This window comes from Aquarana catesbeiana, linkage group LG11 (genome assembly GCF_042186555.1).
Source record: "Aquarana catesbeiana isolate 2022-GZ linkage group LG11, ASM4218655v1, whole genome shotgun sequence".
NCBI lineage: Eukaryota > Metazoa > Chordata > Amphibia > Anura > Ranidae > Aquarana > Aquarana catesbeiana.
Genome location: NC_133334.1, coordinates 35,319,662 through 35,345,673, shown reverse-complemented (window position 1 = coordinate 35,345,673; position 26,012 = coordinate 35,319,662). Strand labels below are relative to the sequence as shown.

Genomic DNA, 26,012 nt, shown 5'->3' with positions numbered 1-26,012 from the left:
TATACAAAAAAATGATCAGTTAACCCTTGGTGCTTTTTACTACTACTATTACTTTATATTGGCTTTTGAAATATACAAATGCAGCCTATTAGGAATTGCATGAAAGGTTTAGCCCTGGGAAAAACTATTTGAAAGACAAAAAGTGCATTTTAAATACAACTAAATAGATCAGACCAAAATGAGGGACAAATGAGGAGGAAAGAGGGACAAAGGGACATTGCTCTAAATCAGGGACAGTCCCTCGAAATTAGGGACAGTTGGAAGCTATGCAATAGTGTGAACCCAGCCTTTGTGGCTTTGTGAGTATGAACACTCTGTTATATAGCATTGAATGAGAGTTTTTCACAGTCTGGGTTTAAGGACACTTTCAGGACAGATATCCACATCTTTATCAACATCTTGTTCTAGCACCACTCAACACCCCTATCAACACTAATGGACATTATTGGAACCTTATGGAAGAAATAAGACTTTGGAACTTTCACACATTACCTTCAACACTGCTAAAGATTCTTTCCTCATTGGAGAACATATTGATGCATTTCCTGGAAAATCTGTTTTGTGCTCTCCAGCAACATTTGAAAGCACAAAACACTCTGATGATGAGGCAAGATGGGAGGAAACAATTGAACTAGAAATAAAACCAGAGCCATTCATATGGCGGGCATGCTATTTCTGTAATGACTTTGAAATGGGGAATTTAAAGGTGATCCATGCTAACAGAAGCACAAGGATTGCCATTGCTGTCCTCCTTCAATTAATGCTAATAGCCTGGCAGTCATGCTGCTCAAGTGGTTGGAACAAGCATGAAGCCAGTGAGGACAGACCTGTTCATTTACGTATTAAAGACTTTATATTTGCATGTCAAAAATAAGGAGGAGAGCAAGAGAGTGGGACTTTACATAAAGCACGTGGTTGCAATAGAGTAAATTGGTGAACATATAGGAAATTTATTGATTACTATATCGTATATACATACATATAATGCTGGTATCAGTTATAGACGATGAGCATGGCAATAATAATAAACATGGCAATGACATTGGTATCTCATGATATAACCACAATAATATTCCATAGTTCACCAATAGCAAGATTGTTTAAAACCATAAATTGCAAAATAGTGCCTGCATTACCTATGACCTCACTAGTCCTGTAAAAGTGGGTATTGCATAATGACTTAAAGGTCTGGGTAAGTATTAGTAGAAACTCGGCGTCTGGTAGCTTTACGTGTTTTGTGGCTTTTGAGCTACTCGTCAGGAGCAAACGCGTGATGTATCTAAAATAGAATTATTATATATGAATAGTCTGATATATATAAACATGAACAGGGGTAGGGTAAAGAGACCCCACACGTTCTCTTTACCCATGGTATGGTTCGGGGCACCGCGACCCATCCAAGGGCACCTCCAACTGGGAGCTGTGGTGGACAACTTGGCAGGGACAACCCACCGAGGCATCAAGAAAAGGCAGGCATGGAACCATGAGGCACTCCTGTGTAGGAAGTGAAAATATGATGTGAATCTGGGAAGTCTCTAAGAGATATGAGTGAGGGTAAGAAAGTGGGCAGGGGACCCTTGCTAGTAAAAAGGAAATAGTGTGCAGAAGTGAGGACTGACGACCCTGAAGCTAACCATAAACTATGTGAGATGGAAGTATGTGTGAGGGAAGTCTTTACCCACCAGTGGCACCTGGGAGATGGGAGTGGAAGGCCCGAGGGGCGGTGATAAGTAGTGCAATATTACCTAATGTGGATGAAGATACTGAGGAGAGGGGAATAAACAAGACCCCAAGCTGCGTCGAGTCTGGTGTGCAGAACACCTTAAGTGCCAAGACCACCCGAGGAAACGCCCATATATGTGCCACCACGGAACGGGCCACCATCGTCACGCCATGTAGCAGAGTGGGAGGAGGGGTGTCGTCAACTGAGCAGCTATGTGCCCGGCCAACCGGCACCAACATATCTCCCATGTTGCTCACGAGCGTGGAAACCACCTGCATGGGCGTGACAGCACCCAAAGAACGCCGCACGTCCAGCATGGAATGCGTGACGTTGACGCGCAGTGACGGCGCATCCGACCCCCCCCCCCCCGGTGTTATCGGAGGTGGTGGATGGGAGAAAGCCTGCAAGGCGCATCACAGCTCCCGGACAAGGAGACAATCAGTCAGACAGCATGGCAGCCCGACCATGCACACCACCAACAGTGACAATGAATCAAAATTATATGTCCAAATTGAATTCTAAAAGATGTATAAAAGAATTAATGAATAACAAGATACTACTGATAAGGAGGTAGATCAGATAAACCAGGGGAGGCTAGCATTAGGTCAATTAAATGCAAGGGCTGTAATAGAACTGAACCAATAGAGCATTACCATGTGCTTCCATCCCTATTTAGAGTGATAAAGTGCTTCCATCCCACACAGTTTATGGTTAGCTTCAGGGTCGTCAGTCCTCACTTCTGCACACTATTTCCTTTTTTACTAGCAAAGGTCCCCTGCCCACTTTCTCACTCTCACTCATATCTCTTGGAGACTTCCCAGATTCACTTCATATTTTCACCTCCTACACAGGAGTGCCTCGTGGTTCCATGCCTGCCCTGGTTGATGCCTCTGTGGGTTGTCCCCGCCGAGTTGTCCGCCACAGCTCCCGGTTGGAGGTGCCCTCGGATGGCTAGCAGTGCCCGGCACCATACCATCAATACACGAACTAGAGTAAGTAGGCATGCACCGGGTGTGGGGTCTTCTTTACCCTAATCCTGTTCATGTTTATATATATCAGACTATTAATATATGATAATTCTATTTTAGATACATCACGCGCTTGCTCATGATGAGTGGCTCAAAAGCCACGAAACGCGTAGAGATACCAGACGCTGTGTTTCTACTAATACTTACCTAGACCTTTAACTCATTATGCAATACCCACCTTTACAGGACTAGTGAGGCCATAGGTCCTGCAGGCACTACTTCGCAATTTATGGTTTTATACAATCTTACGTTTGGTGAACTATGGAATATTATTGTGGTTATATCATGAGATACCAATGTCATTACCATGTTTATTGTTATTACCATGCTCATCGTCTATAATTGATACCAGCATATATGTATGTATATACTATATAATAATCAATACATTTCCTATATGTTCACGAATTTACTCTATTGCACTATGTGCTTCATGTAAATTCCCACCCTCTTGCTCTCCTCCTTATTTTTGACTTCAACAGGGATGGAAATACATGACCTTACCAGGCCATGGCTTCATTTAAAGTCCCCAAAAAACCTCCACTTTATCATATTTGCATGTCAGTTGGTCTATGGGGGGCAATAGTACAGACAACATTCTGCTGTCCATGTGACTCTCCGACATTTTGCATGGCTTCAATACTCCACATTTGGAAAAGTTTCTTCTACAACCCATGGAAACACAGTCTTAACATCTTACAAGGTACAAAGGGTCGAGAGCAAACCTGTCAAAGAATTAAAAAAAAATATGGCTAATGCCCCGTACACACGGTCGGACATTGATCAGACATTCCGACAACAAAATCCATGGATTTTTTCCGACGGATGTTGGCTCAAACGTGCCTTGCATACACACGGTCACACAAAGTTGTCGCAAAATCCGATCGTTCTGAACGCGGTGACGTAAAACACGTACGTCGGGACTATAAATGGGGCAGTAGCCAATAGCTTTCATCTCTTTATTTATTCTGAGCAATGCGTGGCACTTTGTGCGTCGGATTTGTGTACACACGATCGGAAATTCCGACAACGGATTTTGTTGTCGGAAAATTTTATAGCCTGCTCTCAAACTTTGTGTGTCGGAAAATCCTATGGAAAATGTGTGATGGAGCCCACACACGGTCGGAATTTCCGACAACAAGGTCCTATCACACATTTTCCATCAGAAAATCCGACCGTGTGTACGGGGCATAAGACATATATAAGCAGAGCTTTCCTCCAGTGAAAACTGCATACCAAAACTGTCAGTGCATCCATTTTTAATAGACAGCTGTGTTTAACTACGAACTTTCCGTCCAGGGCATTTTTAAAAATCTTCACACAATAAAATTTGCTTTTTTTTTTTGCTAGAAAATTACAAGCACAACAGAATACCAGATTTTTGGTAAAATATAAAAGATGAGGTTACATCGAGTAAATAGATCAATTTTTAATAGACAGCTGTGTTTAACTCCTTTCCGTCCGTGGCGTTTTTAAAAATGTTCACACATGTTCACAAAGTTTGCTTTTTTTTTCTGCTAGAAATTTACTTAGAACCCCCAAACATTATATATTTTAGAAAGCAGAGGCCCTGGAGAATAAAATGGTGGTAGTTGCAATTTTTGTGTTGCTCGATATTTTCATAGCTTTTTATCAAACACATATTTATCAGGTAAAATATACATTAAAAATATTTTTTTTGTGTGCATACAAGCATAATATAATACCCATTTTTTGGGAAAATATAAAAGATGAGGTTACATCGAGTAAATAGATCCATTTTTAATAGGCAGCTGTGTTTAACTCCTTTCCATCCAGGGCATTTTTTAAAAATTTCACACATGTTAAAATTAGCTTTTTTTTTTTGCTAGAAATTTACTTAGATACCCCCAAAGATTATATATTTTAGAAAGCAGGGGCCCTGGAGAGTAAAATGATGGTAGTTACAATTTTTTTTTTGCTTGTGATTTTTACAGCTGTATGCATATTTATCAGGAGAAATATACAATAAATAATTTTTTTGAGCATACAAGCACAATATAATACCCAATTTGTGGTAAAATATAAAAGGTGAGGTTACATCGAGTAAATAGATACCAAACATGTCATTACTCAAAATTGCGTGTGTGCCCGTGAAATGGCAAAAAACGATAGTAGATACAATTTTTTAGGTAACATCTTAAAAGCCTTTACGAATTATCAGTTTAGAATTATGGCCCTAGAATTATTGTTCTTATGCCAGCGTTCATGGTGATACCTCACACGTATTGCTGTTTATATACTTGCAGAACCTACATGCATGTTTGCATGCACATGTATGCGCTAGGGGGCTTTTATGCACTGGGTTTTTTTTTTTTTTTTATAATTTGTATTACAATTTTGTTTGTTTTTTATACTTTTTTTCTATTTAACTTTATTGCTATTACAAGAGGGCTGTAGAGTCACCCAGATTCATTTTACTGAATAGCGGATTGCTAGCTGAAAAAAAACATTTTTGGCTGCAGCCTCAGCCATGAGTTTGTTTTAACCACTTGCAGTCTGGGATCTTTAAAACAGCCTAAGGGCGTTAAATGGTTAAAGAGGAATCACACCTTTTGCAAAAAATTTAATAAGTGCAACTATATTGCAAAAAAACAAAAATGTGCATTTAGTATTTTTTCGCAATGGAGCCTGGAGAAACATTGCAACCATGATCAGTGAAGCAGTGGCCCCTGTAGACTATTCCTGCAGCTCAGTCCTTACTGAGGTCCTTACCAAGGTACAGATCTTTAGTTGTGGAACTGGATGAAGTATCAATGGATTACAAGCGTGGTGACATCACTGCACTTGTGCTTCCTTGATAACTACAATTTCTTCTGCCACGGTGGCACAGAGGAACCAATATTCAAATATGGCAGGCAGGGCCGCTGATAAGGAAGTACAGCAAGCTCTCCTGTACTGGGCCCGGGCCCCATCAGTTCAAAAGCGGGGCTCGGAACCTGCCGAGCAGAAGGGCCAGCTGTACTGCCTTATTGGCGACTCTTGTGGCTCACCTTGTAGCACTGCTGGCATCTCCTTATTTTGCTCCCTCTGGCTGCACTGCAGGGGGATCGGTATCTGTGCCACCACCCCCATGTCCTGCTATTTGGGGCCCCCCCATGTGCCCTCCTCCTTCAGAGAGCATTTGGTGGGGGGGAGGAGGCATATTGCCTCCTCACTGCCTGCTTTAATCCAGCGCTAGCGCACTGCAACCGAGTGCTTTGTGCATAGCCTTTGCAGAGCAGTGTTATTCACCTGAATGGGTCTTGTTCAATGGGCATATAATTCCTGCCATGACTGCAATGCAAAGCATCTAGTCAGTGGCATTTTAGCAAAAATATCATTTTATATTTTCATAGGGGGGGGAGCGTGCTGTCACGTAGGCTGTATGGGGCCCTGATGACAGGAGTCGGCAGGGAGAGGAACCCCTAGATTCTGTAAGTGGGGAGGGGGTGGTTTGAAAATGAGGGACCACAGACTTTGACCATATTTCATGCTGCACCCTAAATATGGGTGTAACAGGAAAAATGGTCAGAAGGATGAACTTAGCTGTTAAATGCAAATCTTGACTTTTGCTGCGAAATTCAAGACTGGCCCCACCTCTTACCACCTCCAAAGACGTTCTTTGATTGGGCAAGGTGGAGAGGTTAGGTAGTGATGTCACACTCTCCACCTCTTCCAAACAAAGAATGTTTTGCATTCATTGAGTAAAGCATTCTCTGAATGGCGCCCGTGCCGAGCAGCCCACCATCTGTGTTCAGAATGCAGTAGGACAGCCGCTCAGAACGGGAACCACAAGTTAGTGGAGATCACTGGAGTAGTGGTGCCTATCACAGTGATTTCCAGCTTCCAAGCTAGATCAATACAATAATGTAGAAAATGCCATACTTGGAATTCTTCTTCAAGACCAAACACCACTATTACCTTTATAGGTCAGGAAAAAAAACTTTTTGTTGCCTCTCTTTCTTTTAGTCTCATTTGAATCCTCACACTTGGTGGCCAATCTCAACCAATTTCCATTCTCCCTGCCCTGTGTTTGTATCAGGGCTCTGTCATGGTTATGCAATAGTGTTGTCTATCTGCTTACCTGTTTCCATGTGTTCATCTCTAAAGACCAGCTGACTCTCACCTGACTGCTTTTATTAACTCTCCTTTAGCACGGCTCCACCCCAGCTCCTATCAGAGAACTCTATATTAACCTCTGCACTGCAGGCCAGCCCTGCTGATCAACCTTTGTGAGTTTGGCTTTCTGTTCCTGCCCGCCGTGTGATCTACTTTTGTTTCAGTTACCGACCTTGGCGTGTTCTCTACTATTCCTGTCTGCTCGTGACCCTGACCTCTGGCGTGTCCCCGACTATCCCTGTTTGCCTGTGACCCTGAACCTTGGCGTGAACTCTGTTGTCCTTGTCTGCTTGTGGCCCTGACCTTGGCTTATTCCTTTACTATCCCTATCCTCCTGTTGCCTACTGTGGGTGTGAGCTGGGGGACCCTGGGGGTCGCGACCTGGAGCCAGTTGCAGCCCAGTCCATCCTCACCTCTAGAGGCTCTGGTGAACACCTGCTGGCTCTTAGACTCCGCACCCCAAGGAATCCTACGCTCTAACCCCGGTGGGATCTGTGTTGGTGTCCCAGCAGCCCTGCCTTCCTTACCACCCGGACTCCCATCCGCAGCAGTCAGTCGTAGGGTCCACTGCCTTGTGGTGCACTCCTGATCCCAACGGTGTGCATCTGTCACCCAGCCTCTAGGTGACCTGACAGGCTCTTGTTGTTGGGGAACGCAGTTCTGGCACCTCCAGCACTGAATGTATACTGTGTAATGCCAAGGTGCTGCTGTTGGGGGGAATCTATTGTTGCTGGGGGAAATCTACTTTTGAGTGAGGGGGTCTATTGTTGCTAGGTGTTGGGGAGTCTACTAATGCTGCTACTGGGAGATCTAGTGTTGCTAGTGGGGGTCTATTATTGCTAAGGTCGATCTATTGTTGCTAGGGGTATTTTGTTGCTGGGGTGGATCTAATGTTGCTGGTGATCTATAGTTGCTTTGAGGGATCTTTGGTTGTTGGGGAGATCTATTATTGCTGGGGGGAGTCTATTTGTTGCTGGGGGGTCTATTGTTGCTGGCTGCAGGGGACCTATTTTACAGCCTTTCATTAGCAAATGCCATACAAACGAATTAGCATCACATATTGATACTTGGTTCTGTATTTTCTAAAAGGGGCAGCACTGGGTGGTGGGTAGGGAGTGGAACCAAAGGACATAGTTTATAGGTGTGTAGGGGGCGGAGACAAGGTATGATTTAGAAGGGTAGAGTACCTGCACCTATTCTCTGAGAAAAAAGCTCTGATTCGAACCCTTTACTGGCCACTGAGGAGGCCTCTTTGGACACTGGAATGGCAGTTGGCAGGGCATAGCTATGAAGTCATGCCCCATTAAGAAAGTAAAACTAAATTAGAGAGGCTTTTTCGGGGGTGGGGTTAAAGGTAGCAGCGGACATCTTCTGGTGTCTACTCTTTGGCATAAAATTTATTTCTAGACTTTCATATGGAGCACAAATTCACTTTCATCAAGAAAACTATATTTGTTCCCCCAAGCAGATACATGGGGTTGTACATTTAAGGTCATTCATTAGCAACATTGCGAACTACATAGAAAAATAGATTTCAGAAATCATTTTGAAATTGTTTTTTGGTTTTTGAACTTGGCACATGGTGCTTTGGAAGTTTTTTTACTTGAGTTGTAGAATCAAAGTAAAAAATGAATTATTTGAACTGAGCTCGTTATTTTATCTAATGAAAATGTACAGTTCAAAATATTTAATCCTTGCAAATATCGCATAAATGTGCAATTAGAGTTACACATTTAGGTTGAAAAAAGACACTTGTCCATTGAGGCCAGCCACAAGTCAGGAATAGATACAATTAAAAACGGTACCCTCAGAACCTTAAACCCACAGATAATTCAAAGGAAATAAAAAAAAAAATTAAAAAATAAAACCCTTAGGGCCCGTTAACACCAAATGCGTTGTGCAGCACTGAGCAGCCTTGCCTAATGCAGTCCTAGCCATTGAGGCCAAGCAAAAGACAAAAATAAATAAATGAAAGAATTGCATCCACAAAACCCTAAACCCACAGATAATTCAAAGGAAATAAAAAAAATGGGAGGTCCAGTTCACACCAGATGTGCTGTGCTGTACTGGGGAGCCTTGCCTAATGTAGTCCCATTTGATAGGCTAGGCAAAAAGCCTTGTTTCCCTTTCATCACACTGTACTGAAGTCAACAGAACCTAATTAAATGTTGCTTTGCTATTTTTTTATAAAGTTTACATAATAAATAAATAACAGTGAGACGCACTGTTTTCAGTGCATTGACATCCCTGCTATCCAGTGTCCACCATTGGTAGTGCACACTGGTGGTGTGAATGGGCCCTTTAAAAGGTGGTTCGTTTTTGGTCCAGTTGGGGTAAAATTCCTTTCTATATTCTTAAGCCAACTGGATATCCAAATTATAAGCAGGGATTGAGTTGAGTTCCATCCAAACCTGATCCAAACTCAGTTTAGCAGAAGCAGTCACATGATCAAATCCCCGCCAACCCAATCAGCTGCAGCAAGGGCATTCCATTAGGTCAAGGTCATTGAGGTCAATGCCATTAGGTCAATGTTAGCAATGTCCTTGTCAGACCCAATATGAATTCCTAGGTGCCACATCCCTATATAGTGTCATCAAGATAGAATAAATGTTTGGAATGGGAGTTTAATTTGGCACCAGGAATTATATAACACAATATAAGGAAATAAAATGAAATTGCTTATTGATATACATCCTTAAATAGAGTGAAGGTCTGCTTTAAATATGCCTAGTAAAGATGAGATGGGTTTGGTCTGAGCTCAGTCTGAACCCAATTCAGCAGGACCCATGGGAAGGTGTTACATGATAGGAGGACCCCATTGATATTCCCTATCCCACAGATGCACACACGAAAAGGGGCAGGGATGCCTGTGACGTCATTGACCTAATATTTGTACTGAATATCAATATATATATCTATATATATCTATAAATATATAGATATATATAGATATATATAGATAAATAGATATTGATATACAGTATCTCATAACAATTTTTGTAAATATTTTATTCTATCTTTTCATGTGACAACACTGAAGAAATGACACTTTGCTACAATGTAAAGTAGTGAGTGTACAGCTTGTATAACAGTGTAAATTTGCTGTCCCCTCAAAATAACTTAACACACAGCCATTAATGTCTACACTGCTGGCAACAAAAGTGAATGCACCCCAAAGGCAAAATGTCCAAATTGGGCCCAATTAGCTATTTTCCCTCCCCGGTGTTATGTGACTCGTTGGTGTTACAAGGTCTCAGGTGTGAATGGGGAGCAGGTGTGTTAAATTTGGTGTTATCGCTCTCACTCTCTCATACTGGTCACTGGAAGTTCAACATGGTGCCTCATCACAATGAACTCTCTGAGGATTTGAACAAAATAATTGTTGCTCTACATAAAGATGGCCTATGCCAGTGATGGTGAACCTTGGCACCCCAGATGTTTTGGAACTACATTTCCATTGATGCTCAACTACACTGCAGAGTGTATGAGCATCATGGGAAATGTAGTTTCAAAACATCTGGGGTGCCAAGGTTCGCCATCACTGGCCTAGGCTATAAGAAGACTGCCAAGACCCTGAAACTGAGCTGCAGCACGGTAGCCAGGACCATACAGTGGTTTAATAGGACAGGTTCCATTCAGAACAGGCCTCACCATGGTAGACCAAAGAAGTTGAGTGCACGTGCTCAGCGTCATATCCAGAGGTTGTCTTTGGAAAATAGACGTATGAGTGTTGCCAGCATTGCTGCAGAGGTTGAAGGGGTGGGGGGTCAGCCTGCCAGTGCTCAGACCATACGCTGCACACTGCATCAAATTGGTCTGCATGGCTATCATCCCAGAAGGAAGCCTCTTCTAAAGATGATGCACAAGAAAGCCCGCAAACAGTTTGCTGAAAACAAGCAGACTAAGGACAGGGATTACTGGAACCATGTCCTGTGGTCTGATGAGACCAAGATAAACTTATTTGGTTCAGATGGTGTCAAGCGTGTGTGGCAGCAACCAGGTGAGGAGTACAAAGGGTTCTTTACTGTAATAGCGGCAAGCATGTTGAATTTACTTCCACAGGCGGTGGTCTCAGTGGGGGACATCGATAGTTTCAAGAAACTATTAGATAAGCACTCGACCACATAACAACCACAACATACAGGGATATACAATGTAATACTGACATATAATCATATACATAGGTTGGACTTGATGGACTTGTGTCTTTTTTTTACCTCACCGACTATGTAACTATGTAACTGTGTCCTGTCTACAGTCAAGCATGGTGGTGGGAGTGTCATGGTCTGGGGCTGCATGAGTGCTGCCGGCACTGGGGAGCTACAGTTCATTGAGGGAACCATGAATACCAACATGTACTGTGACATACTGAAATCAGAGCATGAACCCCTCCCTGCAGGGCAGTATTCCAACATGTGTGGCACCCGGGGCCGACCCCCCCCGACCCCCCCCCCCCCCCGCTCCCCCGTAGGTACACCGCTGATGATGGCCACACAAAATATTGACACTTTGGGCCCAATTTGGACATTTTCACTTAGGGGTGTACTCACTTTTGTTGCCAGTGGTTTAGACATTAATGGCTGTGTGTTGAGTTATTTTGAGGGGACAGCAAATTTACACTGTTATACAAGCTGTACACTCACTACTTTACATTGTAGCAAAGTGTCATTTCTTCAGTGTTGTCACATGAAAGGATAGAAGAAAATATTTACAAAAATGTGAGGGGTGTACTCACTTTTGTGAGATACTGTACATCCTTAAAAGAAGGCCAAAAGGTCTAAACATGATGAAAACCACAACACAATACAGAAATGTTCGAAACCATCACATATAAAGTACAAAATATCTCAACACAAAACATGTGCAATATAGGAGACCTCAACACATTTCAACTTAAAAAGTTGTACATCTTCTGCACACAGTGATGAGATCTGTACCAAACCCCTGAAGAAGGTGTTTTTAATTTAAACACGTTGGGGTCTCCTATATACGTTTTGTGTTGAGATATTTTGTACTTTATATGTGATGGTTTTGAACATATCTGTATTGTATCGTGGTTTTTATTATGTTTAGACCTTTTGCCCTCTTTTAAGGATGTTTACCAATAAATATACAAATATTAGGTCAATGACGTCACAAGCATCCCTGCGTATGTGTTTATGGGCAGCTGGGAATGTAAATGGGGTCCTGCAATGGGGTCCAATTCCTGTTATATTGGTTTCGGACTGAGCTCAGACCGAACCCATCTCATCTTTACTTAGGAGGCATATTTAAAGCAGACCTTCACCCTATAAAATAACGTATTTTTACCAGCCTGTCTGAAAGAAACTATAATAATTCAGCCTTTTTTCTTCCATGATTTTAAAGTCTTGGTAGACCCTCTCAATTATAACCAGCCAGGAGCCAGTGGTATTCCAAGGAATGGAGATGCAAGACATACCTCCGTGAAATGACTTTTACATTCAACATACCGCAGAAATCTGGACCATAAATATAATACATTCAGGTAATCTATGTGATAAACCTGTCAATGAATTGAAAAAAAAGAATTCATAAAAAATGACAAAAAGGATAAAGAAAATACTTCATATATTATGCTTTAGTAAGCAGACCATTGTATTCAACATATAAACAATAGTAAGATGTGTTTCCAGCTGTAATTTTTTGCTATTGTGTTTTAGAAATCTGTTTGCTGTTAGTGACAGTTAATTCATATGTGCCAACAATGACTGCCAAGGACAATGGTTATTAGTACCTTTACTCTGTCACCATAGAGACTATGGAACAATCTCAGGACAAGGTGCTAAAGCTTACAGTGCCTTGAAAAAGTATTCACACCCCTTGAAATTTTCCACATTTTGTCACGTTACAACCAAAAAATGTAAATGTATTTTATCAAATGTGATAGACCAACGCAAAGTGGCAAATAATTTTGAGGTGCAAGGAAAATAATAAATGGTTTTCAAAATTTTTTACAAATAAATATCTGAAAAGTGTGGCGTGCATTTGTATTCAGCCCCCTTTACTCTGATAACCCTAACTAAAATCTAGTGGAACCAATCGCTTTCAGAAGTCACCTAATTAGTAAATAGAGTCCACCTGTGTGTAATTTAATTTCAGTATATATACAGATGTTCTGTGAAGCCCTCAGAGGTTTGTTAGAGAACCTTAGTGAGCAAACAAACAGCATCAGCATGAAGGCCAAGAAACACACCAGACAGGTCAGGGAAAAAAATATGGAGAAGTTAATTGCAGGGTTTTAAAAAAAAATATATCCCAAGCTTTGAACATCTCACGGAGCACTGTTCAATCCATCATCTGAAAATGGAAAGAGTATGGCACAACTGCAAACCTACCAAGACATGGCCGTTCATCTAAACTGAAAGGCCGGGCAAGGAGAGTATTCATCAGAGAAGCAGCCAAGAGGCCCATGGTAACTCTGGAGGAGCTGCAGAGATCCACAGCTCAGGTAGGAGAATCTGTCCACAGGACAACTATTAGTCGTGCACTCCACAAATCTGGCCTTTTTTGGAAGAATGACAAGAAGAAAGCCATTGTTCAAAGAAAGCCATAAGAAGTCCTGTTTGCAGTTTGCGAAAAGCTATGTGGGGGAAGAAGGTGCTCTGGTCAGATGAGACCAAAATGGAACTTTTTGGCCTAAAAGCAAAACGCTGTGTGTGGCGGAAAATTAACACTACAATCAACCTGAACACACCATCCCCACCGTGAAACATGGTGGCGGTAGCATCATGTTGTGGGGATGCTTTTCTTCAGCAGGGACATGGAAGCTGGTCAGAGTTGATGGGAAGATGGATGGCGCTAAATACAGGGCAATCTTAGAAGAAAACCTGTTAGAGTCTGCAAAAGACTTGAGACTGGGGCAGAGGTTCACCTTCCAGCAGGACAACAAACCTAAACATCCAACCAGAGCTACAATGAAATGGTTTAGATCAAAGCATGTTCATGTGTTACAATGGCCTCTTCAAAGTCCAAACCTAAATCCAATTGAGAATCTGTGGCAAGACTTGAAAATTGCTGTTCATAGACGTTTGCCATCCAATCTGACAAAGCCTGAGCTATTTTGCAAAGAAAAATTAGCATAAATTTTAATTTCCAGATGTGCAAAGCTGGTAGAGACATCCCGAAAAAGACTTGCAGCTGTAATTTCAGCGAAAAGGTGGTTTCTTCAAAGCATTGATTCATGGGGGCTGAATACAAATGTACGCCCCACTTTTCACGTTTATTTGTAAAAAAAAAATTGAAAACCATTCATAATTTTTCTTCCACTTCACAATTATGTGCCACTTTGTGTTGGTCTATCACATAAAATCCCAATAAAATACATTTACGTTTTTGGTTGTAACATGACAAAATGTGGAAAATTTCAAGGGGTATGAATACTTTTTCAAGGCACTGTATCTAAAGCCAACATTTTGTTTGTGGTTTTTGGATAGATTTTTGGAGGGTTAGACCCCTCTAATTTTTTTTGTTGTTGTCTGTGTCCTGACAGGGGAGATTAATTCTTTCAATTACCACTGGTGACCATCGTCTCCAGTAAAAAAAAGTGATGGGGAATCCAATTTTTTGGAGTTGTCTGATGTGTGTTTGATAGGGCTGGACCCATAAAAGCAAGGATGTTCTGATGGATATCCTTTCTTCAAAGGAGCTGATTCATAATAAAGGTGTAGTGTAGGTGGACCTTATTCTGGTCCTAGGCTGCTACCTCTCTGAAATGGTGCTGAGGAGCACCCAGTACAAAAATTAATATCACTTAAAGCAGCGGTCGTCAATCTTTTGAACTTCACAGACCACTAAACTCACAATTTTGAATCCCGCAGACCACTAACATTAATTTTACATGCCTTATACACGCAATGCTCTGGCTTTCTGACAACCTCTGCCCCCCTTCCCCACACTTTGCATCCCACTGCTGCCTTACACAGACTCATCATTGGATCTCACCTCCTTATCCAGCCATGTGCTTGAGCTCTGTGCTCCTTCCCAGAGTCTGTGCCAATGGCAGTCCCCTCTTTTTTTACCTCCCACTCTCTGCACTAATCCCATCTTCCTCTGAGTTCCCAGGAGCCAGAACTACAGAGGAGGCATTGGGTATCAATGCGCGCTGACAGTACTGAATGTCAGCACGCATTGAGAACAACAATGGAAACAACATTGGGTGGGATACATCCGCTACAATGTTGATGAGTGGAAGAACCCATGGAGACCACCAACATTTTCTCGTGGACCATTAGTAGTCCATGGACCACTGGTTGGCGACCGCTTACTTAGAGGACTTTTTGAAATGCTTATTGGTTAAGTTAAGCCAATGTGTTTCGGGGGAAGGCCTCCCCATTGTTCAGGTCTTGAGAAGGGGATGTTATTAGAATCACGATGAGATGTAATATTAGACATATGTTAGGGGTTGATAAAGGATGTCAGATCTTGCAGTCACTATGAACTGCCAGCATGTACCGTTAAGATTTGACGGTCTTTATCAATCCCTAACATACGTCTCCTATTGCATCTCATATTGAATTTTCTTACAATGAAGGACCCCACCTATGGCTTTAAAAGATTTATCTTGGTGGCATTGGTGGGTTGGAAAGGTTACCTTTTTTACGCAATTTACCTTTTCATTGGCCTCTGGTCATTTTTTTTTCTCAGTTAAACCTGTCCTAACAGGAATCTCAGGGCTGGAATTGCTGAGCTCCTATTGAAATTACTTGTTGCTTGGCTGTTATTCTGATCTTTGAATCACTGACCCAAAACAAGTATACAGTTCAGGGAAGTCTGAGGTCCGTATCAGCGTGACAGCCTGAAAATGTTTCCGAAAAATGTAATCAATGGCAGCTTCCTTGTTCCTCTAACAACATTTTTCCTTTAAGCGAAATAGGCAAATTCTGGTCTTCACATTGTTCAAGCACTTTGGTGGTGGTACTTCACTGAGTCAAAACTGCCATAGGAGTCAGAGAATAGCCTCATCTGATATTAGTAATAGATAGTCCACATCACAGAAGGTTCCAATATAAAAAAAAAAGTCAAACATTTTATTATTACATAAGGCCAAAAACCCAACCCTATCTATTGCTAATATCCTATTGGAAGCAAGCTGGCAGAAGCTTGGAGTTGGGCTCTGGAGCTCTACAGTCTGTTTGATTGGGGTAGGACTTGAGCACTTCTTTTGAATTTGAAGCCTCCATCTGATGTTTCCCACACCAAAAACCATACCAAAAATATATCAGCTATATAATATACCAATAAATGTACTTGCAACTGCAATTCATATATCATACACATGAAATCATATCATTTATGAACAGTGCTAAATATATTTTTGAGTTTGCATTGGTACAGTTTGTGTTAGTTATAGTGTTAAAAGAATATGTAAACCCAACATTTCATATTCCTGGTATGTGCCTGCTATGCCATGTATTATATGAATAAGTATTCTGTTCTCTTTGTATTGTTTCCTTTGTGTAAAAATCCCTGGTGTTCCTGCCAATCCCTCTGCTTTCCTATCAAAAAACTGTCCACACTAGGCACTGAGAGCACAGTGTGGTCAATTTCCTGTCTGTGTTGGCAACTCAGCCTGCTCTCCTCCAATAATCAGACTGGGCCTGGCACGCCCCCCCTCCCTGCAGAGCCATTTACTGGGAAGACCAGTGCCTGCTGTTTCTCCTCCCCCTGCCTCTCTGAGATCCTTGTGCTGCTGAGAACAGATGGTATGATATCACTTATAAAAAAGGGGGAAAACATATATTTATAATGTGTGTGTAAATATATATATATATATATATATATATATATATATATATATATATATATATATATATATATATATATATATATATATATATTAAACTGAATGGGTTGTTTTACAAGGTGAGGGTTTACATATACTTGAAAGTCCAATTCAAGCCTCACTTTTTTCTCTCTTTATAGTTCAATGTTATGTGTAGATATGCTTTAAAATACTCTTTTTTTTACTTAATGTAAATGCACTTTCTGCACTCCCACTCCAGGGCTCAATGCTGGCAATGCTGAGAAAATGCCCACATCCTCATCACATGTGTCCTCACACAGATTTGCAGCACTAAGGAAGAGAGGGAAGTGTCTGTTAGAATAGGAAGTATACTGGGCAGAGTGGTCAAACTCCAGTGACCATTGGGTGGGATACATCCGCTACAATGTTGATGAGTGGAAGAACCCATGGAGACCACCAACATTTTCTCGTGGACCATTAGTAGTCAATGGACCACTGGTTGGCGACCGCTTACTTAGAGGACTTTTTGAAATGCTTATTGGTTAAGTTAAGCCAATGTGTTTCGGGGGAAGGCCTCCCCATTGTTCAGGTCTTGAGAAGGGGATGTTATTAGAATCACCATGAGATGTAATATTAGACATATGTTAGGGGTTGATAAAGGATGTCAGATCTTGCAGTCACTATGAACTGCCAGCATGTACCGTTAAGATTTGACGGTCTTTATCAATCCCTAACATACGTCTCCTATTGCATCTCATATTGAATTTTCTTACAATGAAGGACCCCACCTATGGCTTTAAAAGATTTATCTTGGTGGCATTGGTGGGTTGGAAAGGTTACCTTTTTTACGCAATTTACCTTTTCATTGGCCTCTGGTCATTTTTTTTTCTCAGTTAAACCTGTCCTAACAGGAATCTCAGGGCTGGAATTGCTGAGCTCCTATTGAAATTACTTGTTGCTTGGCTGTTATTCTGATCTTTGAATCACTGACCCAAAACAAGTATACAGTTCAGGGAAGTCTGAGGTCCGTATCAGCGTGACAGCCTGAAAATGTTTCCGAAAAATGTAATCAATGGCAGCTTCCTTGTTCCTCTAACAACATTTTTCCTTTAAGCGAAATAGGCAAATTCTGGTCTTCACATTGTTCAAGCACTTTGGTGGTGGTACTTCACTGAGTCAAAACTGCCATAGGAGTCAGAGAATAGCCTCATCTGATATTAGTAATAGATAGTCCACATCACAGAAGGTTCCAATATAAAAAAAAAAGTCAAACATTTTATTATTACATAAGGCCAAAAACCCAACCCTATCTATTGCTAATATCCTATTGGAAGCAAGCTGGCAGAAGCTTGGAGTTGGGCTCTGGAGCTCTACAGTCTGTTTGATTGGGGTAGGACTTGAGCACTTCTTTTGAATTTGAAGCCTCCATCTGATGTTTCCCACACCAAAAACCATACCAAAAATATATCAGCTATATAATATACCAATAAATGTACTTGCAACTGCAATTCATATATCATACACATGAAATCATATCATTTATGAACAGTGCTAAATATATTTTTGAGTTTGCATTGGTACAGTTTGTGTTAGTTATAGTGTTAAAAGAATATGTAAACCCAACATTTCATATTCCTGGTATGTGCCTGCTATGCCATGTATTATATGAATAAGTATTCTGTTCTCTTTGTATTGTTTCCTTTGTGTAAAAATCCCTGGTGTTCCTGCCAATCCCTCTGCTTTCCTATCAAAAAACTGTCCACACTAGGCACTGAGAGCACAGTGTGGTCAATTTCCTGTCTGTGTTGGCAACTCAGCCTGCTCTCCTCCAATAATCAGACTGGGCCTGGCACGCCCCCCCTCCCTGCAGAGCCATTTACTGGGAAGACCAGTGCCTGCTGTTTCTCCTCCCCCTGCCTCTCTGAGATCCTTGTGCTGCTGAGAACAGATGGTATGATATCACTTATAAAAAAGGGGGAAAACATATATTTATAATGTGTGTGTAAATATATATATATATATATATATATATATATATATATATATATATATATATATTAAACTGAATGGGTTGTTTTACAAGGTGAGGGTTTACATATACTTGAAAGTCCAATTCAAGCCTCACTTTTTTCTCTCTTTATAGTTCAATGTTATGTGTAGATATGCTTTAAAATACTCTTTTTTTTACTTAATGTAAATGCACTTTCTGCACTCCCACTCCAGGGCTCAATGCTGGCAATGCTGAGAAAATGCCCACATCCTCATCACATGTGTCCTCACACAGATTTGCAGCACTAAGGAAGAGAGGGAAGTGTCTGTTAGAATAGGAAGTATACTGGGCAGAGTGGTCAAACTCCAGTGACCATTGCAGTTGCACTCTGCAATTATATTCAGAATCAAAACATAGAGGTATGGGATGCTCAGGGCATAGGGTGAGGGCACCACATCCAATCAGTCAACAAAAATACCAAGAAACGGACTCTGAAGGTGCTCCATTCCTTGGTATTTTTTGTTTTTGTTCTGTAATTGTATTCAGACATTGCCGACCAGCTGTAAAGGGAAAGTGGACTATGAAAACTAAGGGGAATAGAATAGGAGAGTGCAAAATCTGGTGCAGCTCTGCATAGAAACCAATCAGCTTCCAGATTTTTTGTTAAAGCTTAACTGAACAAGCTGAGGTTAGAAGCTGATTGGCTACCATGTACAGCTGCACCAGATTTTGCACTCTCCAGTTTTAGTAAATCAACCCCAATAACTAATTCAGTAACTTTAAATGGGCTTTAAAATATATTTCACAGTTATTTTGAACAGAATTGCACTGCACTGTGAACAATTCATATTATGTAAAAAAATATATACTAACAAAAATGTATTGGTATATTACGATGTATATATTGGTTCATAATTGGTGTAATTTTGGTTTGACTGTTGACCTACCAATGTAACAATATTTTTTGTTTTTTGGGTTGTTGAAAGAAGTGGAGGTTTAGATTTAGTGATCCTTGAGCTGATCTTTATTACAGTTTTGCAGTTTCTAAACGTGTGTAAATTTCACGAGAACCTATACCTGGTGTCTTAGAAACTTAGTATACTTCAGCCTAATTTTTATGGTGGCCAATCCAATAGTATCAAGTTTTTTAGGCAAAAAAAAAAGAAAAATGAACAGGTATAATGGTGATTTGTTCTAAAATAGGTATTTTTCCAAATAAGGTTTTTAATACAAATGGAATAACATGTCTAACCAACATTATCATTTGTAATTATTATTTTTAATAATATAAAATGTTTGACCCGTAGTGTATAGCTTTGACACTTCTCATCAAAATTACCCATGTGGATCATTGGTTGGTGACCTTTAAATAAAGCTTGCCCAAGTACAAAAAACAAAAAATTTGTTTTATTCATAACTTTGTGTTCAGAGATACAAATTTATCTCATCTTCTGACCATGTAAATGATCGACCATTCTTTAATTGAATTCTGTGTATATTTATATTTTCTCAAAGAATATAAATTCTGCGAAATACAGAATAGGTCATTAAGTAAAATAAAAAATAAAATTTTCTCTTTTTAATCTATCAATACCATGGCATTTCATGCCGAGCTTTTTCTGAAAGAGTTTCAACTCTAGATGAATTAGGAATAATAAAACGGTAGACCCAATTCAAGGCTTCAATTACCCAATAAAAAGCCAATATAGATTTTCTTTTCATTCCTGGGAAGTTTCAATACATGAAAAATATAACTTGGGTAAAACCAAGTGTAACCAACTCATCTTGAGGAATACACAGGATTTCAATATTTTAGATCACAATAGAATTTTTAATAAATAAATTTCTTTGTTTTTTTATTATTTTTTTTTTCTTTTTTGTAAAGACACTTTTATTGGAAACAGTAGATTTAGCCCAGTCATTTTACGTTCCTTTTTTTTTAATATAAATGGTCTGTTTTTGCTTTTATTCTCCCATGTTGCAGAATTTTAGATCTGCGTCTCCTGTACATTGTCCTTAGAGTTTGCGCGAATCAATAAAGGTTCATGCACTGAGCTGTGTATTGAATTTATTGTGTTCACGGTTGTCGTGTGATTAAAAGGGGACTTATAAGAGTTATAATGGTTTAAATGCTCATGTTCTATTGCGGGCATGGGTAAGTGGCTCTCAATGGGCGTGTCAGCTGTGAGTTCATCATCCACGTTAATAATCTCAACAGTCCGCGTAGGAGCATGATGGTTCTTCCGATGGTGCTGTTTCCTCATCTTATAGAAAATTACCAACATAACAGCTGCCATAAGGGTGATGGCCACAAAACAACCAATGATAATTTTGGTGGTCTTCATAACTTCATCTATCCCTGGCATTCCACCATTTGCATCCGTAACCGGGATGGTGAAGGGTTTCTCAGTGGACCTTGTGCTCTGCGACATTAGAGAGGTGGTTGCATTTGTGGTTTCCCAGTCAATGACTGGTGTAGGACCCACATGATGTTCTGTGGTTCTGGCCTCGTCCTGAGATGGTTCCATAGTCTCTACAGTGACAGTGGAAAAGTAGGTATAGCCATTATCAATCGCAGTCACATTCAGTGTCGCCGAGGCAGTGGTGTTCCCTGCGGAGTTACTGACGATACATGTGTACAATCCTGTATCTCGCATCGTTACAGATGTAAAGTTTAGTGTGCCATCATTGAGCACAGAAATTCGCACTTTGTAAGCCCCGTGAGTCATTATGGATCCATTTGGTGTAATCCAGCTAACATAAGTCAATGATGTAGAGGCCCGACATTTGAGTTCAGCAGCCATCCCTTCTGTAACATTCAGATCAGTGGGTGGCTCCAAAATCACTGGGGCATAGCATGTAAAATAGTTCTGGTCCAACTCAGCAATATGAGTACCTTTTAAACTGGGAGGCGTGCTACAACGAGCACAGCATGTGCTGCCTGTAGTGACTATTTCCTTTAACCACCAACTAAGCCAAAGAATGTCGCAATTACAGTTCCAAGGGTTGTGGTGCAACTGAATCCTTTGCAAATTATGTAGAGGTGTAAAAAGGTCATGAGGCAGCGTAGTTAGATTATTATGTGCCAAATTAAGCTCCACAAGTGACTGAAGGTCATCAAAGGCATTCCTCTCAATCACCTGAATTTGGGAATGCATGATCCACAGTTTTTGTAAATTGGTTAATCCTTGAAATGACCCTGGCCTCAGAACCGAAAGATGGTTCCCAGAAAGGTCTAGTTCATCTAGCTTTACAAGAGGAGTAAGATTGGGGATTTCTCTTAGGTTGCACATCCCAAGGTTCAGATATCTAAGGTTTGAAAGCCCTTCAAAAGCTCCTTCCGAAATATAGGACAATCTTTTCATCTCCCCCAAATCCAGTCTGCGCAGAGAAGGGATGCGATTAAAAGCATAGGAAGGAATGCTTTCAATGGGGTTGTTCCTCAGCCAAAGCTCCTTTAGTTTTGACAAATATTCAAAAGCTCCATTTGGAATGGTAGTCAGACGATTGTCAAATAGCTCCAAAGTGTTCAGGTTCGCCAAGCCGTTGAAGGCCCCGATTTCAATCGTCCTAATGTGATTCCTACTCAACTGTAAAACTTCTAAGTGTCGCAAATGCTTAAAACTGTCCACTTTGATTATTTGGATCTGGTTTTCGTGGAGGTTAAGTTGCCTCGTGTTGGTGGAGATACCATCCGGGACTTCTCGCAGGTTCCGTCTGGTGCAAATGACTTTGCTAAACTGGTTACTGCAGGAACATACAGAAGGGCAGGTCTGAGCCCTAACCAACCCGGCCACCACGAGAAGTTGAAGAGCCAACAGCACAATAAAAAGGGGGTCAAATAAGGCCCTGTTGAACCTAGGACCTATCATCATCTGCTGTGGATGTAATGTCATCTTGTTCAACATTCATACTTTGTTTGTGTTTGGTCCTTCAGCAGTTCCAGTATTCTGCAAAACATTAAATAAAAGAAACACTGTTAGTTAATTAATAAAAAATGTATGGCTCACAATTAGCTCAGCAACCAAATGATTTTGAGTATATAAGTATATCTAAACCCTAGAACAGAAATGTAATATATTGCAGCTTATCAGTTCTTAAATGTGTTAAATGTGGTGGCTGCTTTCATTTTCATTATCAGGCTAAGTATTTTTTACTTCAAGTACAAAAAAAATCACGTTGATCCTTATCCCTGAAGTATTTTGTCCCTGTAACTTTTTATGCACTGATCTAAAATCACACACAGGGTTATCTGCCTTCTGTGAACTACGAAACAACACCCTTATATGTAATGGAGATAAAGAGTGAGATATAGATAGGCCAAATCAGGACAGCAACCTAGGGTGACAATGCTGCTCCCCCATAGATAGAGTACAGTAAGTGATCAATGTCAACCTAGGACCTAAGTGATCTACTGGCAGGTCTACTTATGTGAGCACAAGATAAAAAAATTCTGAAAAAAAAAAAGAAAACTTATTCAGCCATTATTATTGATGGTAAGCCTTAAAGTAAGTAAACTTTAGGCAAAACTTTTTTTTTTTATTTTGGATAGTGTAAGGAGAGGTTATAACCCGTCAGTTTATTTTTTGCCTTCTGTCTCCCATGGGGGGGGGGTGATCTACTTTTGCTTCCTATCTTATAGCTAATACAGGAAGTGAGAAATAATCCAGGCAAATTAAGGGAATTTTTGGGGGACCCCCAGGTCACCAGGACTAGTGTCCCTATTAGAACATTTCCCCTCTATTGCTTTTCTGTGGACAGCCAAAAATGTTGGGTTTTCTTTATATTCACTTTCGATGATAACAGTAAACAGAACAAATAGAGAGAGTGAATCTCGCTAACGGGGACACAGACAGCAATAAAAACCGAATACGTGTTGTAATCCATATTCACTCTGTCAAGAACTAAAAAAAAAAAAAGTTTTGCCTTTAGTTATACTTTAATATATACATTTTTGTAAGAATTCTTTCAATTCATCCTTGGTTAGTTCACCCTGAGACAAACACACTTTCCATGTCTATTAGCAGAATTATGTTTTTGCTCGGAAAGGTACTGATATGGCAGTAACATTGTTATTGGCGTAGTTCCCTGAACACAGAGACATCATCATTCATGACAATTGGGAGCCTTAAGACATTTTATCTGTGCACATTGAGAATTTTAATTGTCTCTGAAAACCTCTACAAGCATTGGAACAGACAGACTAATCTACTGCGTTGTTTGTCTTAAAGTGAAGTTGTCATGAGCCTAAGTAGGGTAAACTAATAATGCAAACACATAGCTCTTGTTCTAGGCACAAACCTACTCTTCTTTTCAAAATGTGGTCGGTAGGCTGAAATTTGCCTGTAGCTGGATTAAGCAAGTGATGTCTTTAGGAGATAGCCAAGAGTTGGGCTTCCCGTTTGAACAGCCAAGGTGCCTACAGACACATGTCCAATAAGCCTGGAGTTTTTGCCAATTCCCTACATTAATTCAATGCTATGGCCATATAACCGTGATGGCTGCATTTTCAACTTAAGAAAATGCATTTACTAATATGTATAGATAGCTACCATGCTTAGACATAAATGAATACACAGACTTAGGTCACGATCTGAAAACAGGTTTGTACAAAATCTTCTAAGCTTCTCCATAGCCACCAGACAGTATGATAATTGGAGATCAAACATTTAAATCAAGTTGGCTATTGACTTGACAGAACCTAAGTCATTCATAGAGGCCAGCATATGTACGCCTAGAGAATCAGTCCAAGTTCAGTGTAGACTGACTGTTTGTTAGAGGTGCCTTGAGGTTTCTTCAGGAGTGCCTTGGCAAAATGCTAAAAATCTCCCCAAAATTGTATATAAGCTGGTGGGTGTATGAAACCTGCCTTTTAGTTAAACAAACCCACAGGTTTTCATTGTACACCATTAGAACCTTCTAGCTGCCAAACTCCTAATGACCAATGACATCATCAGTTAATAAGGAGGATGTCAGTTGCCTGCATATCATCCTTGTTTGATTCCTCCTTTGCCTCTCTCCATCAGCTTTGGGGTCTCATTAGCTAAGTGATGGAGAAAAACTGAGGGAGAAGAGAAACATTGGAATACTAGTCAGTACCAGTTTGCAAAAGCGTATTTGCTTTGGAAGAATAAATCACCTCTATTGTTGGGTGTCCTCCGTGTATTGATGTTACCCATTATGTTAAACTATCAGAATAGTTTTTACATTTTAGAACGGGGCGCCTCAAGATTGTCCATAATTTTGGAGGGTGCCGCGAGATTGTCCATCATTTTAAAGGGTGCCCTGACTGAAAAAAGGTTGAGGAACACTGTGGTATAGCATGGTATGGACAGACGCAATAATGTGCCCCAAATAAAACAGATAACAGATACATACTCCCAATTTTAACTCCAAAAAGCAGAGATACAATCTACAGGGGTGGGCAGGAGTATATTTCTCAAAAATAATTATAACATAGGTTCCTGGAATTTTAAGAAAAGTCTCTAACCTGCTAAAGATTCATAAAATGGTTGCCGTTAAGCTAAACTTGGCACAACACAATGGGGCTACCAAAAAGACCTGACCCACTGCATTAAACATATATGAGGCCAAATGTAAGGAGGCGCGGAGATGCATCTCAACATGATGTCTACAAGGTGAGCTTGTTGAAAACACATCTTTGCGAACGACTAAAAGCTGGTCATACAATGGTCATTTCCTTTTTTTTTTGATCAGCCAGGGGGCTGATCAAAAAAACCCCAAAAACTAAATGGATTCCCCAATCCAGCCAAGTGAAGTGTTATTTAATTCTGACAGTAGGGACGCCTATGCTGTCAGAATACACTGATGAGTGTTTATTTGCTGCAGCAATCATCAAATGAATCAAGAGCCATACATAGATCAAAATTTGGCCAGTCAGTCTATGGCCAGCTTTACTCAGTCATAAGTACAGTACGTACTGAGTACTTTTCTTTAATAGTATCATAGATGGATCATATTTGCAACAACTAGCAGGGTTTTCTGTCTACATTTAAAAGAAAATGAACTTAACGCTGCATAACTTTTTTTGTTCCAATATGCAATTTTACAGACTTGTGCCACTGCTCCTCCACTGGCAGTTCGGGACCATTCGGGACTACCGCTAAACATCTACACTAGTAAACATCCCTCCTGTAATACCACCTTCTACCTACAAATTGCAAGTGAATAGGAAGTTTTTAATGTGGTTGTAAGCCCCCCCCCCAAAAAAAAGCTTCTGTTCCCGTATAGCAGATTAAACAGCAAGGTGCTTGTCTAATCTGTCCCTTTCTAAGCTGTAAAAAACCTGGCTGATCCTGCCTGTTCCTGTGTCCCCCTCTGTGTGCTGACCACGGTAATCATGGCTGCTGATCCCCGATTACCGTGGTC

At 40.6% G+C, this 26,012-nt stretch overlaps 1 protein-coding gene across 8 annotated transcripts in view; it reads right to left on the bottom strand.

Moving 5' to 3' along the window:
* The window catches only part of LRRC4C (leucine rich repeat containing 4C), a 1,257,118-nt gene that overhangs the window by 51,935 nt on the left and 1,179,171 nt on the right, over positions 1-26,012 (bottom strand). For 6 of the 8 annotated variants that reach the window (XM_073604174.1, XM_073604175.1, XM_073604172.1 and 3 more), the window contains one exon: positions 19,960-22,573. The exons of 1 other annotated variant lie outside the window; for it this stretch is intronic. In XM_073604174.1, the coding sequence (XP_073460275.1) occupies positions 20,612-22,531 (1,920 nt within the window). In that variant the 5' untranslated portion in view covers positions 22,532-22,573 and the 3' untranslated portion in view covers positions 19,960-20,611. Of the gene's footprint in view, positions 1-19,959; positions 22,574-26,012 lie in introns of those variants that run through there. One more of the 8 variants, XM_073604178.1, reaches the window with a different exon arrangement.